Genomic DNA, 16187 nt, shown 5'->3' on the forward strand with positions numbered 1-16187 from the left:
GTAAAGTAGAATCTCAATGTCACTTTGATTTCCAATTCCCTGGTGGATATTGGACATTTTTTCATGTATTTGTAGACCACTTGTATGTCTTGCAAGACTATCAGTTCAAACCATGAACCCATTTACTGATGAATAAATTTTTATGGTTTAAAGGTCACATTTATTAGGAGATTAAGAGGTGCATTATCCATGGACTATAAATAGTTCATAGCTGACACTTTAGTCACATTCAAGCAGAAATGTAGCCAGCACCAATCTACTTTGTAGTTACTCTTATTTTATTTTATTTCGTTCCAAGAAAAGTTTGTACCACAAGACTTGGACTTGGGTTTCCGGAAGTTTTTTTTTCCCATGTCATAGTTCCATCCATTTATTTTTTCCTGCAAAGGCAACTGGATCTTCTTTGGTAATGAAGGTTAGAACCATGTTGGAGAGAAGATCAGCTATTGATGCCCAACCCATCAAAGGATTTTCTCCATCTCTCCCTGATATCAAACTCAGTCTTCCATTTCTTTGTGCTGTTTATTCCAGACTGCGAGTTATTTCGAGCAAGAACAAAGAGCCTGACTTTTCTGGTTTTGATGTGCTCTTCTGGAACACCAGTTGAAGTACTGATATCCAATTTCTCATCAACTGTTATAAGCTGTATGTCCTGAGTTTGGTCCTGTGCCAGCTTCCATGAGGATGTTCAACAACCTGGTTGGAACTCTGGAGGTAGAAATGGCAGGTGCAGCTCTTCATCCCAACAACGCCTGTCTCAATGACACAGACACTGAGACCACCGCCATCTTCCTGTGAACAAATGTCAATGAATAATTTTTGTGTTTAGTTTTTAAAATTTTTTTTATATATTCTAAATATTAGTCCTATCAGCCAATACCTTTGTTTCCTGTTGCCATGGGAGCATAGGTTTCTTTTATCCCACAGTGCCAGCTTACAGATGCATCACAGGATAGATAGAACTGGTGCCCTCCCATTCACAGATAGGCAGAGAGGAGATGGGCGCAGGCTTGCCTGTGTGACTCCCTTTCAACACTCTCATGTAGTTCAGGTTCCCCTGTCTGGGGCCACCTTCAGTAGGCACCCCCTACTTCAATTAATACAGTCAAAATACTTCCTGACACGCATGCCCACGGGCCAGAATGATCTAGCAGCCCTTCGTTAAGACCCTCAGGTGACTCTAGGTTGTGCCAAGTTGACAGCCATCTAGAACTAACCATCACTAATGGATACCTGGAATTTTTTTTTTAATCCCATTCTGTAGCCCAAGTTTTTTTCTACTCGGAATTGCTTTAAACGCCTGCATTCTTTTGTGGGTCTATATGCATTTTAGATTTTCTTTTCCTTTTCTATGAAGAATGCCATTAAACTTAAAAAAATTTTTTCTCTTACATTAAAAAAAATTTATATTTCTAGACAGAATCTTATGTAGCCAAGATGGATTTGAACTCACTGTGTAGCCAAGGATAAACTTAAGCTGACTCTGTCCCTTGAGTGCTGGAATTGAAAGCATGTGCCACCAGGCCCAGTTTACAGTTTGGGAGACTGAGCCCAGGAGTGTGTGCATTTTAGATAAGCACTCTGTGAACCGAGCTTACCCGAGCTCCTCCTACATCACTTCTGATGATACAGTACCTTTCATGATATCCAACTTGATGATTCATAGATACTTCCATCTTTTCTCGTCTTGTTTGATGTCTTTTGGCAATTATTTAAAGTTTCCATTTAGGGCTGGAGAGACGGCTCAATGGTTAAGAGCACTGAGTGCTCTTCCAGAGGTCCAGAGTTCAAATCCCAGCAACCACATGGTGGCTCACAGCCATCTGTAATGAGATCTGGTGCCCTCTTCTGGCCTGCAGTCAAACATGCAGGTGGAACGCTGTATACATGGCAAATCTATAAAATAAATAAATAAATCTTCTTTAAAGTTTTCATTTAGAGGCCACTTGTCCCCTTAGCTAAGCTCATTCCCAGGCATCTCTTCTTGAGGATTTGTGAATAGGACGGCTTTTCTGGTTTTCTGGCTTTGTTTAGGTTTGTTTGTTTTGACACAAGGTCTCCCTATATAGCCCCATCTGTCCTGGAACTTTCTATATAAACAAAGACCTTCCTGCCTCTGTCATCCTAGTGCTGGGACAAAGGTGTGCACCACTCGCCTCCAGGCTCCTGCCCACACTAGAGGCTGTGGCTTTTTTTTTTTTTTTTTTTTTTTTTGCTGTTTAGGATTCCTTTGAATATTTTCTGCAGAGCTGGCTTAGTGATCACAAACCTCAGGTAGTTTTTATTTGACCATCAATTTTACATCATACTTTTGCAGATACAGCAATACCATGGGTATAGTTGTTTAGTGTCAGGACATGAATTATCCTGATCCAGGCATTCCTGCGCTCTAAGAGTTTTGGAGAGAAGTCTGTTATTTTTCAGAGTTTGCTTCTGTAAAGTTGTTGGCCTTTTTCTTTTCTTTTATAAAGATTTATTATATATACATATATATTTATTATATACTATATATGAGTACACTGTAGCTGTCTTCAGACACACCAGAAGAGGGCATCAGATCTTATTACAGATGGTCGTGAGCCACCACATGGCTGTTGGGAATTGGACTCAGGACCTCTGGAAAAGCAGTCAGTGCTCTTAACCCTTGAGCCATCTCTCCATCCTGCACCATACACTTAAAAAAAAAAAAAGACTTATTTTTGTTTTATGTGCATTGTCATTTTGCCTCCATTTATGTCTGTCTGTGTGTGAGGGCATCAGATCTGCTGAAATGTGAGCTGTGGACAGTTGTGGGTGCTGGAAATTGAACCCAGGTCCTCTGGAAGAGCAGCTCTTAACCAATGACCATCTCTCCAGCCCCATGCACACTTGCTTTTATGTGCTGAGAACAGAAAACTAGAGCTTTGCTCATGGTAGGCAAGCTTTTAGCCAGCTGAGCCACATTCCAGGCTGTCAGCTGGGTGTTTTAATCTTCTTCGAGGTCAAGGATCATTCTGGAAACTAGTCAGGTTTTTGTGTGTGCGCGAGTGTGTGTGTGTGTGGGTATTTTGAGGTAAGATCTTACTAGGTAGCAACAATTCCTCTGTTGTTGGTCCCCCAAGTGCTGGGATTATACAATTTGACTGCTGAGAAGGTTGTATAGTGTGTCTACACTTTCATTTTCTTTGAAGTCATGCTGTGGCGGATTTCAAACCTTGTCTATACCACATCCACACCAACACGAAGCTTTCCACTAAAAACAAAACCGAGACATGACTCACCAGTTAAATCAAAACTACATTCCCACAGTGCGATCACAGGAAGACGGAACCAAACCCAAACCGTCCTGGTGTGTGTAGGGTTGCATAAGATGGACGGAAAAAAAAACCCCACAGGCTTTGGCTCTAATAGCTAGAGTTTAAAATACACACAAAAAATGCTTAATTGTTGTTTTGGATGCAATGTAAAGCATTTTTGAACCAGATAAGAATATGGCCATTAAAGGAAATATGAAACCAAATCACAACATGCAAAGACCCCGAAACAAATCCAGCTGAGTTTAGTCCTCGGGGTCAGACTTTGTTCTTCTCCCAGTTTCCAGTGGAGCAGAGGGAATGGCAGCTGGATTTCTTAGTAAATTTGAGACAGGTTCCCATGTGGCCGGTTGTCCTTAAATTTAATATGTAACCAAGGATAAGCTTTAACACGTGATCCTCCTGCCTCCGCTTCTGGAGTCCTGGCACATGCTTAGCTTGTTAAATATAGATGTCTTCACTGTGTAGGAGGGGATGTGAGTGTTCACGGTCAAGTGTGAGCGTGCGAGTGTGCCTGTGTATAGAGAAGACAAGCTCAGGCGCCAACCTCAGGAGCACTGTCTGCCTCCCTTGAGACAGGGTCTTTCTTTGCCTTGGGGCTCATCAATTAGGTTAGACTGGCTAATGAGCCCCAGGGAGCCTTCTGTCTCCATCTTTCCAGCGCTGGGATTTCAAATGTACCACACACAGAAGGGGGAATTTTAGTTGTCAGCTTGACTACAGCTAGACTCAATAAAACCGAAGATGCCGGACAGTCCTGTGTAGGATTGACTGACTTTCTCTCTTCCTCCCTCCCTTTCTCTCTTCCTTCCTTTCTCTTTCCTTGTCCCTTCCTTTCTTTCTCCCCTCAAATCCCTTTGGGATCTTGAGGCAGGGTTTCTCTGTGTAGCCCTGACTGTTCTGGAACTCACTCTGAAGATCAGGCTGGCCTCGAACTCACAGAGATCTGCCTGCCTCTGCCCCCTAAGTGCTGTGATTAAAGGTGTGTGCTGCTGCCACCTGGTAATACAGGATTTCTTAATCTGATTATTTGAAGCAGGAAGACCCATCTGAACTCTGGGCCACATCTGCTGGTGGCAGCCCACATAGCAAGAACAAGGAAGAAAGAAACTTGCTTGCCCTCACCTTCTCTGGCAAGTTTATTTGTTTTCTTTGGCCAGTATTATGATCCAGATTCTTTAGGATCCCAACACAGACTGAAAACCCGAAACAATCCAGGAATCCCCCAGAACTCTAGGGAAGCAGATGCACCCAGCTTTGTGGACAAACCACTGTGGAATTCTATATTTTTCCATAGTCAGGCAGCCATTGCTGGACTACCCAGACTACACCCAGTAAGACAGCCTAAAAACTCTCTCTCTCTCTCTCTCTCTCTCTCTCTCTCCATATGTGTGTGTGTGTGTGTGTGTGTGTGAGTATATTAGTTATGTTTCTTAAACATAACTGGTTGGATGAATACACACACACACACACACACACACACGTCAGTTCTTGGGGATTGTACACTGTCCTTATGAATGCAAAGCAAAAGGTTTTGCTAACTTTGAGCCATCTTCACAGCCCTGATTATTTTTATAAATATTTTGATTCAAGTGTCGTGCTTGACCTATGGAATCCCAGTCCTGGGGAGGCAGAGGTTGGTGTTTCAAGAATTCTGGGTCATCCTGGAGTGTGATGAGACTTTGTCATACATAAAAGTTTTGGTAGGGATTGCGGAATAGAATAGTTGGTGTTATACAAGTGCTTGCTCTTAGGCACATGATGTCATGGCCTGGCTGTTCAGCAACACACACACCACAGAGAGAATGAGAGGGGGATTTAGTAAAGGTATTTTGAACTAACAGTTATAAAGACATCAAAATAAATGAGATTACAGGAAGCCTTTGATAAAGGCCCTTGTCACCATGTATGCTGGTTCCTTGTGTTAGACCTGTCCCAGCCATCTTCCTCACGTGTCTCCTGATGCTGTGTTTCTCTTTACTGATGTTGGAACTTGTGTCTGCCTTATGTTTGCCCAGTTTCTCTTGGAAATATGTCAGTTCCACATAAAGTATTAAAGGGCGTGGGTGGTATTTTTGGACGCCCGGAGTTTCAACTCTTCCTAGGCTTCTACTAGGCTCCCAAAGCCCGAGGCAGTTTCTGGATCGGTGCTGTCCAGCAGAACTTGGGGTGATTATTGACACAGTCTATGGCTGCATCATTTATAGCAAAAGCCACAGGCCACAGGCGACTTTGAGGACCAGGAATGTGGCTAGAGTGGCTAACTGAAATCTTTGAGACAGAATTTCTCTGTGTAAGAGTCATCACAGTCCCAGACCCTCTTTGTGAGCCAGGCTGGCCTCGAACTCACAGAGATCTGAGCGCCTCTGCCTCTCCAGTGCAGGGATTAAAGAAGTGTGTCATCATGCCTGTCTGAGTGCTTTTCTTTCTCATTAGCATACAAAGTACTGGGTTTTATTCTGGCTTTACACATAACCGTCATACTTTGTTTCCATTTGGTTCCCCCACATCTTTGGGTGTACCCCCATTGCTGTCTTTCCCTAAGCTTCTTACTTTTCATCTTCTCCTCCTCTGACACCCCCTTTGGGTTTTTTTTTTTTTTTTTTTTTTTTTGAGACAAGGTCTAGCCCTGACTAGCCCAGAGCTTGTTATTTAGGCCAGGCTAGCTTCAAATTCACAGAGACTCTCTTGCTTTTGCTTCCCGGGTCCCAGGGTCAAAGGCGGGTGCCACCATGCCTGGCTGTGATTCTACTTCTTACATTCCTATATAAATTGGTTCAGGTTGCATAGGTTGAACTGTTTGTAAGGAATCTCATGCTGCATATATGACTTTCACAGGCAGAAGGGCAGTCCATTTGAGCCATATAAATTGAGTTTAAAAAAACAAAACATATTGAGCTATGAAAGAATTTTAAAAATTAGTACAGAGGGGGGGGGGGGAATCCTGAGGTCTAGTTTCATAGATTCCACTTAAAAATTCTCAGTGCTTGAGTAGGAACCTAGAGCAGAGGGCGGTGAAAACAACCCGCTTAGCAGGAGACAGTGATTCTTCACCCAGCAAAACGGAGGCAGGACAAAGCTGGTGAATGGAAGTTTACTCCCTTCTGGTCTGGGTTCTCACACAAGGCTCTGCAGAGCTCAGCATATCTCTGAGCAGGTTTTGTGCTCTTACGGAGGCTTCTTGGTAGAAGAGTAATTAACTTCCTTTTTTCGGTTGTTGTTTTTTTTTTTTGTTTTTGTTGTTTGTTGTTCTTTTTCAAGACAGAGTTTCTCTGTGTAGCCCTGGCTATCCTGGAACTTGCTCTGTAGACCAGGCTGGCCTCAAACTTAAGAGATCCTCCCACCTCTGCTTCCTAAGCGCTGGGATTAAAGGCCTGTGCCAACCACGACCAGAAGAGTAATTAATTTCTACTGTTCACTTGTCTGTGGACAGGCCATGCTAGGCCTGACGGTGTGTGACCAAGAGCTTCGTGGAACTGCTTTCTCTGTAGAGGTCTTTTCTCCTGTGAGCAGACACAGGAACAAAGCACCTTGTTCCAGCTCCCAAGTACCTGAAAGACTTGCAAAGATCAGTAGGGTAACAAACCATGCCAGGGCATTACCACACTACCTCTTCACGAGTTTGCCTGTATGTGGGGAGGGGCGGCACTCCACTCTATCACAGAGACACCCATAAGGTTCATCACCCCACCTGAAGATACATTCGGTCTGTTGTACTCTAGGATTTTTGCAGTAAAACTATTTTCATTATGTGTGACATGGCAATGGTGAAGCCAAGTGGCTGTGGTCACCAGCAGAATCTCTTGGTTGGAAGTCACAGTGAAGTCAATAAACAAGCAGTGACATCCGGGTCTGTGGCGGCGATATTGGGGTGGCTGTCCCTCAGAAGACCCTCAGCCATGCTTGTCTCCTGATTTTACTGAGCTCTGAGGTGTTAGAGCAAAGGAAGTGGCAGGAGAGAGCTAGGACACCAGTGGTGAGACTTTGGAGTCACCCCATCCTGCAGATTCCATCAGCAAACTCAGGATCATCGGGCTGAGCTTGGTATGATAGAATCACACCATCGGTCTGTTGGTATGCTACCTCCTCAGGTAAACGGCTACCCCTTTATTTTTTCCCCAGGAAAGGTAACTTAACGAGTGTAAACGGGCTTGCCATTTTCTCTTTCTTGTATTTTTGTCATCATGGTATTAACTGAATAAGACAATGACAATTTTAGAAATACACTTTAATTATTGTTATGTGACACTCTTTGATGCTTTCAGACAGAAACAAAATGTTTGTTATCATTATGAACCACCTGCTTTAACATAGAGGCAACCTATCTGCATGGGAGAAAAATGAATTCAAAGATGTGTTCATTTGGAGAAACACCCAGAAATCGCAGACATTTTATTTTGCCGTGGGTACTGCTATGGAACGCACTGTCCCGTGATGGCCTTGATTTAGGTCTCTATTGTTGGGATTCTGTAAACCCCACCTCTCAGTTACCTAGCAACAGCCAGGTATACCCCACCCCTCAATTACCCAGCAGTGGCCAGGTATGCTCCGCCCCAGTGACCTGACACTATAAAAGGAGCTGCTTGACCCCTCCTCTCTCTCTTGGCCTCTCCTGCCCTTGTGCTCTTGCAGCCTCCCTCTTCCCTTCCCTTCCCCCCTCTCTCCCACGTGCTCATGGCCGGCCTCTACTCCTCTACTTCTCTCTCTCTGCCTCTACCACCCTCTTAACTCTCCCATGACCTGAATAAACTCTATTCCGTACTATACTGTTGTGTGGCTGGTCCCTCAGGGAAGGGATTCCCAACATGGACCCCTCAGAGGCATCTCCCTTGCCCTCAGGCCTCGCCGCACCTCCATGGGCCATATGCCCCCCACTCTCTTCATCCTTCCCTTAACATTGGTGCCGTGACTCGGATCGTTATCCTTTCACAACATTGGTGCCCTGTGACTTTTCATTTCATTGGTGCCCCGTCATCTTTTCCTTACATCTATATCATTGTCAATTTCAATTTAAAACAGTTTTACATCATTTAAGAAATGAATTATGGGGCAGCGAGATGGTTCAGTGGGAGCTTGCTGCCATGCCTGACAACCTGAATTCAAGCCTCAGACCCTGCGAGGGTAGAGGAGAGAAGCAACTCCAGAAAGATGCTTTCTGACCCTCTCTCTGTGCATTGTGGCATGCAAGCTTGTGCACAAATATAATATAAACAAAAAAATTTTAAAGTGTAACTTTTAAGATTTCACATGACTCCCCTCCTCCACCATTGGAATATTACAGTTTCAAGTAATACAAGATAAAAACAAAAACATTGCAGACTAAATCTACATATATGTACACATTGAGCACATTTAATTACCACAGCCATCGGGGAGTCCTGAGGTCACCTGTTCAGCTCAGAACTCAGTAAGATGGCGTCACTGCGTGAGCTCTGGGACCTCCCTATTATCCACAATGAGCGTATGAATGATCCCTTCTCTCCTCTTCCCGCTGCTGACGGCTTTTATGTAACAGCCGTGGTTCCCAACGCTGAAGTGTGTTTCAGTCCCGTCATCTACAAACTCGCCCTAGGACAGGAAGGAGGAAGGGTCAGTGTTGCAGGAAACTCTTTGTCTGAGTGGTAGCGTCATCTAAAGGCACAAATGGCGTAATGCAGTGGTACATGGATAAAATGCTAAGCACCGCAGACTCAAGAGTTTGCATGGTTTTATGCTTCCGTTACAAAAAGTTTCCTTCCTCTTATTCAGTAACCATTCTGATGTTTGAAACAGGGTCTTCCCCTGTAGCCAAGTTTAGGGTAAGCCAGACCTTGCCATGTAGCACAGGCTGACCTTGATCTCCTGATCCTCTTGCCTCTATTTTTTTAAAGATTTATTTATTTTATATCTAAGTACACTGTAGCTGTCTTCAGACACACCAGAAGAGGGCATCAGATCCCATTACAGATGGTTGTGAGCCACCATGTGGTTGCTGGGGATTGAACTCAGGACCTTTGGAAGAGCAGTCAGTGCTCTTAACCACTGAGCGATCTCTCTAGCCCCAGTCTCTGCTTTCTCTCTTATTTACTTTTTATTATTTTTTAATGACTTATATTTAATGTTTGAGTGCTCTATCTGCATATACACCTGTATGCCAGAAGAGGGCATCAGATCACATTATAGATGGTTATGAGCCACAATGTCATGGTTGGGAATTAAACTCAGGACCTCTGGAACAACAGTCAGTTTCTTTTAACTGGTGAGCCATCTCTCCAGCCCCACCTCTGCTTTCTTAAGTCAATCTTTATAATGACCATGACAGAAGTACTCTTATTATGCCTACTTTACAGATGAGAAAACTGAGGATAACTTGCAAATGCTACTCTGCAAGAAAAGTATTTTCAACCAGTTCCAAATTTTGCTTCCATTGGGGTATAAAGTGACTTATAATAACATAAATGTAGTAAGTAAAACTAGACACCTCTAAATCTATTGAGTCCTCGAAATGTTTCTCCTTAGAAATGAAATTCACATCCTATGTTTAAAATATCTGGTCTGCAACCTCGTGTAGACCTGCTAATGTACATAACTCACTGTTAACTTCCTCTGTTGATTGCATGTTATAACTCCTTCCTTTTGCTTTTTTGAAATAAGGTCTTATTCTGTAGCCTGGGCTGGCCCATTGTTAACTCTGTAGTCCAGAACTCACAGTAATCCTCCTGTCTCAAGTACCTCAGTAGTCTCCCAACCAGATGTTGGAATTGCAGATATGAGCCTCCATTCTTGGCTTAACTGATTTAAATTAAGCATAATGAAATTAATAAACTTTAATTAACTTTAAATATTGAATTTAATAAATTTTGAAAAAAATTTAATGCTTGCTTTAAAAAGGCTCAAAATCACAATGAGAGTCAGTCCTTATGGCTCACATTCTATTTCTGCTGAACAGCACTAATCTACAGAAAGAAGAAGAAAACAGAACATTCCAGAGGAAAAGAAAAAGCCCTTGAGCAGAAGTTCTCAACTTGGGGGTCTTGACCCCTTTGGGAGTTGAACAGCCTTCTCATAGGGGTCGCCTAAGACCATCAGAAAACACAGATTCTTATGTTATGATTCATAAACGTATTAAAATTACAGTTGTGAAGTAGCAACAAACCTAATTTTATGGTTAGGGGGTCACCATTACATAAGGAACTGTATTAAAGGGTCACAAAATTAGGAAGATAGAGAAGGCCTTGGAGAATGGAAACAACTATGCCAGAAAACAAGAAAACCATAATCAAGAGGCTTCCAGGGAACGAATGGAGGAGAAGGCCTGATGCTGGGCCCACAGGTACCTGACTACATGAATGGTACCGACTGTGCTTCTATACAACTAGGCCGCATGCGCAGGACTGACTGCTCGGCTACACAGGCCCGGCCGTGTGCCTGGAGAGCTCTGTGGGCCTCTGCAGGAGCAGAGCGTCTATGAGCAGGTTTATTCACTCCTGTATACATGTCACCTCAGGCCACATGGATGCCAGCAAAGCGAAGGACAGTGGAGCCTGAATGGCTGTTGCAGGATGCTTGGCTTCCATGAGTGAGGAGCCTCCTTTCTCCTACCTTGACAACACTGCTCAACAAATTCCGTTCGTCTTCTGTCATTTGTGGCTACGTCCAAGTCATCTGACTCTGGGTTCATTACTACTTCGTTAATGAGAGAGAGAGAGAGAGAGAGAGGAGAGAAGAGCTGGAGAAAGGGAGGGAATGAGTGAGGGAGGGAAGGAGGGAGGGAAGGAGGGAGGGAGCACACACACACACACACACACACACACACACACACACACACACACACACTATTCAGATCTCTGAATTTGAGGCCAGTCTGGTCCACAGAGTGAAGTTCTAGGACAGATAGGCCTACACAGATACCCTGTCTTAAAAACAAACCAAACCAACAACAAAAAAAACCCAAACACCCCATTATTAGGAAAGTATCACGTGCTTTGAGAATATGGGCCAGCATCTTCCTCAAGTATGAACTGAGGTCAGGGCATTGCAGCTCAGAAGGTAGGAAGCTAGAATTTGCATACCATCACGTGACTTCTAGAGGACCCAACTAGGACTGAATGTGGGTACTTCTCAGTATAAAAGCCAAGCAAGGTGGGGTGTGTGGCTGTAGGCTGATTCCAAGCTCTCACTGCCCCAGTTACTGTCCGGCGAAGATTTTCAGAGCTTGATGTGAAAAAGTTATCTGCATTTGCTTTGATCCCCTTGGTTAATTTTTAAAATCACCAGAATTAGAACTTGGTTGTGGTCAGTCAGCACTTGCAACCCCAGAGTTGAGGAGGTTGAAGTGAGAGGACTGAGTTTGAGGTTAGCTTCAAAAAATTAAAAAAAAAAAAAAAAAGTACTAAAACAAGGAAATGCAGTAACATCTGATCCCTTACACACATGCTGCACTAGGAATAATGAATACAGGAATATCAATAAATAACTCACCACTGTGTCTATTACTTTACCATTACACCATACATCCATAGTGTCCTTTTCTGTAAAAGCAACATTGAGGCATTATAATTCTATATTCAAAGTTAACTTTTGAAAAGATTTATTTAATATATGAGTACACTGTAGCTGTCTTCAGACACACCAGAAGAGGGCATCAGATCTCATTATAGGTGGTTGTGAGCCACCATGCGCTGGGAATTGAACTCGGGACCTCTGAATGAGCAGTCAGTGCTCTTAACCATTGAGCCATCTCTCCAGCCCCAAAGCTAACTTTTTATATGTGTTTTAATTGGTGTAGGAGTGTTTTGCTTGCATATATGTCTGTGCAACACATGTGTGCCAGGTGCCCACAGAGCCCAGAAGAGGACGCTAGATCCCCTTGGAACTATCTACATCAAATAAGAAAACCCAGGACATGTGGCACACACCTGTAACTTCAGCACTCAGGGGGCAGAGGCTAGAGAATAGCTTGAGACAGGCCTTGGCAATCCTAGAACTCCCTATGTAGAGCAGGCTGGCCTCAAACTGACAGGGATTCTCCTGCCTCTGCCTCCCGAGTGCTGAGATTAAAGGCATGCACCACCAACATGCCTTTTTTTAAAAAAGATTTACTTTAAAACCTTTTTAAAAAAAAAAGATTTATTTATTTTATTTACATGAGTACACTGTAGCTGTCTTCAGACACACCAGAAGAGGGCATCAGATCCCATTAAAGATGGTTGTGAGCCACCATGTGGTTGCTGGGAATTGAACTCAGGACCTTGGGAAGAGCAGTCGGTGCTCTTAGCCTCTGAGCCATCTCTCCAACCCTAAAACCTTTATTATGCCTATATGTATGAATCTGTTTGTGGGTATGTGCACATGCCCAAGGAAGCCAGTTGAGGCCGGCAGGTCCCTGGAGCTAGAGGCACAGGCGGTTGTGAGCTGCCGGCTGTGGGTGCTGGGATCTGCCTCCATTCCTGCCCCTCTGTGCTCATGGTTCCCTTGCCTGCTGCCTCCACCCTGTAGCTTTGAGATGGTTCACACTTTTATAATAACCACGGTACTGAAACTAGCTCTTGTCTGTAAATCCAATAAATGAATCTCATTTGCAAGTAGGTTAAGCCTTGGCTGACATCAAATAGTTTTCTAGTTGCAAATTCACTTCAGCATTTTTGGGCACCCAAGCATTTATGCACACATAGAATTGCCTGTGCACATATGTATGTAAGTATAATTGCCTGTGTGTGTATGTTGGGGATTGGAGGGTTTTTTTTTTTGTTGTTGTTGTTTGGTTTGTTTGCCTTTTGCTTTCATCTTGGTCCTGGGGATAAACCCAGGGCCTTGCACCTTGCATATGCCTGGCAGGTGCTGTCCACTGGCCTACATGCTCAGCTCTATGCTTTGTTTTGAAATTCCCCTTTGAACCTGTCCTTAATATCTTTCCTTGTTGAACAATGAGGGAAATAGAAATTTTTCACGTTCATTGTTCTCCTGACAAAACTAAACAAAAGTCTTGACGGTTGAGCATGGCCTGCTCACAAGGATGCACATTAGCAGGCGGCGCTTGTGCTCTCTGTCTTTTCCAAATCTTCCTCTTAACTCTATGGAGGGACTAACCAAATAGTCACTGTAAAACTCTAATATGGGGTTACAGAGGGCCAAGGGGAACACAGTATCCATCCCTAACCAAGAAATGATCTTCCACCAACAGCTGCTTGCAAAGAAAAACATCAGTTTTCTCCAAAGGAGTCTCTCTGGGTATGTAAACCACACCCAGCAGATGGCCGACATAAAACACACTTGGTGGTGTTTTTGTAAATTTTTTTTGTCTCATATTGCTTTTTCTGGGTTTTTTTTTTTTTTTTTTTTCATCTTACTGGTCTTTTGGTTTCCAATTTTGTGTTTTTATAGATTGTGTTTATGTGTATCTGTATGTGTGTGTGTGTGTTTCTTGTGATTTTTTTCCCCAATTTTTAAATTCCGGTTTGTTAATTCATATTTTTGTAAATTTTATAAATAATGTGATTTTATAAATAATAAATAATTTTGCTTTTTAAATTTATCTGTTTTCTAAAGAGATAGAGAAAGAAAGCATGGAGTTGGATGGGTGGGGTCATGGGAAGGATCTGGGAGAAGATGGGGGAGGGGAGGCCACAATCTGAATATATTGCAAAACATAGTATATGCGTATCAATAGAAAAAATCTTAATCATTGCACAGAAACAGCCCCGACTTACCCAAAACAATTCTAAAGTCCTTGCCATCCAAGTGCAATATCCAGGTATTAGTGGTTTTAGATCTGTTCTCCACGAATTTCCTGAAGCTTTTCCCCTCAATCTCCAGAGTATATTTTAAAACATAACCTTTACCAGAAAGTATATGTATGGTGGCTTTGGTCTTTGCAGCTCCAACACAGAAGGTTTCTTTGCCCACTAACTGGAACATCCACTCTTTTCTTATCTCTTCCTAGATGATGAAATAGAACAGGTTAAAATAGACAAACCAAGGGAATTTTAATTTTAACACTTGGGAAATAATAAAGCCTTCAAGGGGATTGTGGTGGTTTGAGTAAGAATGACCCCTCCCCCGCAGGCTCATATGTTTGAATGCTTGGTCACCAGGGAATGAAACTATTTGAATAATTGTAAGGATTCAGAGGTGTGGCCTTTGGGAGTAGGTGTGGCCTCATTGGAGAAAGTGTGTCACTGGAGGTGGGCTTTAAGGTTTCAAAGCCCACACCAGGTCGTCTTCCTGCTGCCTACAGATCAGGATCTAACTCTTCACTTCATCTCCAGCACTGTTCCTGCCATGTCTGATACCACGTGTCCCGTCATACTGAGCATAGGCTAAACCTTGGAAACTGTAAGCAGGCCCTAGTTAAACGCTAATAAGCGTTGCCTTGGTCATGGCGTCTCTCCATAGCAACAGAACGATGAATAAGACAGTGATTAAAAGCCAGTGTTGTTTGTACCGTATGGATTCATAATATAAAGGTTAAAAAAATCATTTGCTGAGCGTGGCTTTAACCCAGCACTTAGGAGAAAGATGGAAGTGGATTTCTGTGAGCTTAAGGCCATTCTGTCTACATAGCTCTAGACCAGCCAAGGCTACACAGTGAAATCCTGTCTGAAACGAAGTCATTTTCAGTTTAAATACCAGCTTCCATTTCCTTGTATTCTGTAACTGCCATCAGATTGCTTTATCCAGGGAAGTAAACAGATGAAATAACATAACCGTTGACAGAGAAAAAGCCCTGACCTGTCATATGAAGAACCTACCCTGATAAAAACAAAACAAAACAAAACCAAGCTTCAGGGCTGGAGGGATGGCTCAGGGGTTATGAGCACTTGTGCTCTTCCAAAGGACCCAGGTTCAATTCCCAGCACCCATATGACAGCTCACAACTGGCTGTCACTGCAGACTCAGGGGATTTGATGCCTTATTCTGTCTTCAGAGGGTACCAGGCACACACGCAGTGTACCTGCATGCATACAGGCAAAACACTGCACATACAGAGTAAACAATAAAGCATAAGAAAGCAAGTTTCACTGGGTGTGGTGTTGCACACCTTCATTCCAACCCCGGGGGAGGCAGAGGCTGTGGGTTTGAGGCTAGCTCTGTCTATAACAAGCTTACAGGACAGCTAGTACTACATAGAGTGTGCCTATAATGAGAGAGGGGGGCATTGAGGAGAGGAGTCAGGGCAAGTGTGTACTTCTCTGTAGCTCATTTTACAGACTCACATTATGATCTCCTACCTTCCCATCCACATATACAACTCGTTTTCCTGATGTGGTCCCATGTTCAAACTCAATCTTGTGGACTCCATCACTTAAAATAACATCCCAAATAGCTACAACATCTTTCATTTTCCCCAAGCTATATAGAGGGACGAAGGGAATAGAAACACAGCCATTAAAATGTGCCAAAACAGTAATAGAATATAGCTAATTAATCCTCCCAAGATGAAAATATCAATTTTTTAAACTTTTTTATTGGTTATTTTATTTATTTACATTTCAAATGTTATCCCCCTTCCCAGTTTCCCTTCCACAAGCCCTCTATCCTCTGCCTCTGTAACTCTTCCCTCCTCCCTGTCTCTATGAGGGTGCTCCCCCCACCTGCCCACCCACTCCTGCCTCAGCAGCCTAGCTTCCCCTATCCTGGGTCATTGAGTCTCTACAGTACCAGTGATGCCATATAAAGTCATCCTCTGTTACATATGCAACTGGAGCCATGGGCCCTCTGTGTGTACTCTTTGGTTGGTGGTTTAGTCCCTGTGAGTTTTGGGGGGTCTAGTTGGTTGATATTGTTGTTCTTCCTATGAGGTTGCAAACCCCTCCAGTTCCTTCAGCCCTTGCTCTAACGTCCCCACTGGGGTCCCTGTACTCAGTCCAGTGTTTGGCTGTGTACATCCATGTCTGTACTGATCTAGCTCTGGCA

At 43.3% G+C, this 16187-nt stretch overlaps 1 protein-coding gene and 1 pseudogene across 2 annotated transcripts; both read right to left on the reverse strand.

Moving 5' to 3' along the window:
* Positions 1-278: 278 nt before the first annotated feature.
* LOC308434385 (NADH dehydrogenase [ubiquinone] iron-sulfur protein 4, mitochondrial-like) lies at positions 279-788 on the reverse strand (annotated as a pseudogene). Its single transcript has one exon. The product of its transcript is annotated as an NADH dehydrogenase [ubiquinone] iron-sulfur protein 4, mitochondrial-like (transcript).
* Positions 789-8711: 7923 nt separating this feature from the next.
* On the reverse strand, positions 8712-15628 carry FAIM (Fas apoptotic inhibitory molecule; the record flags this gene model as incomplete). The annotated part of the gene is made up of 4 exons (XM_080934107.1): positions 15503-15628; positions 13982-14210; positions 11754-11803; positions 8712-8861 (listed from the first exon to the last, which is right to left on the reverse strand). The coding sequence occupies exons 1-4, from the start codon at positions 15611-15613 to the stop codon at positions 8712-8714; spliced, it is 540 nt and encodes a 179-aa protein (XP_080790233.1). The 5' UTR covers positions 15614-15628.
* Between the last annotated feature and the right edge of the window lie 559 nt (positions 15629-16187).

The sequence above is a fragment of the Micromys minutus genome (genome assembly GCF_963924665.1).
Source record: "Micromys minutus genome assembly, chromosome: 21".
In the NCBI taxonomy this organism is placed as follows: Eukaryota; Metazoa; Chordata; class Mammalia; order Rodentia; family Muridae; genus Micromys; species Micromys minutus.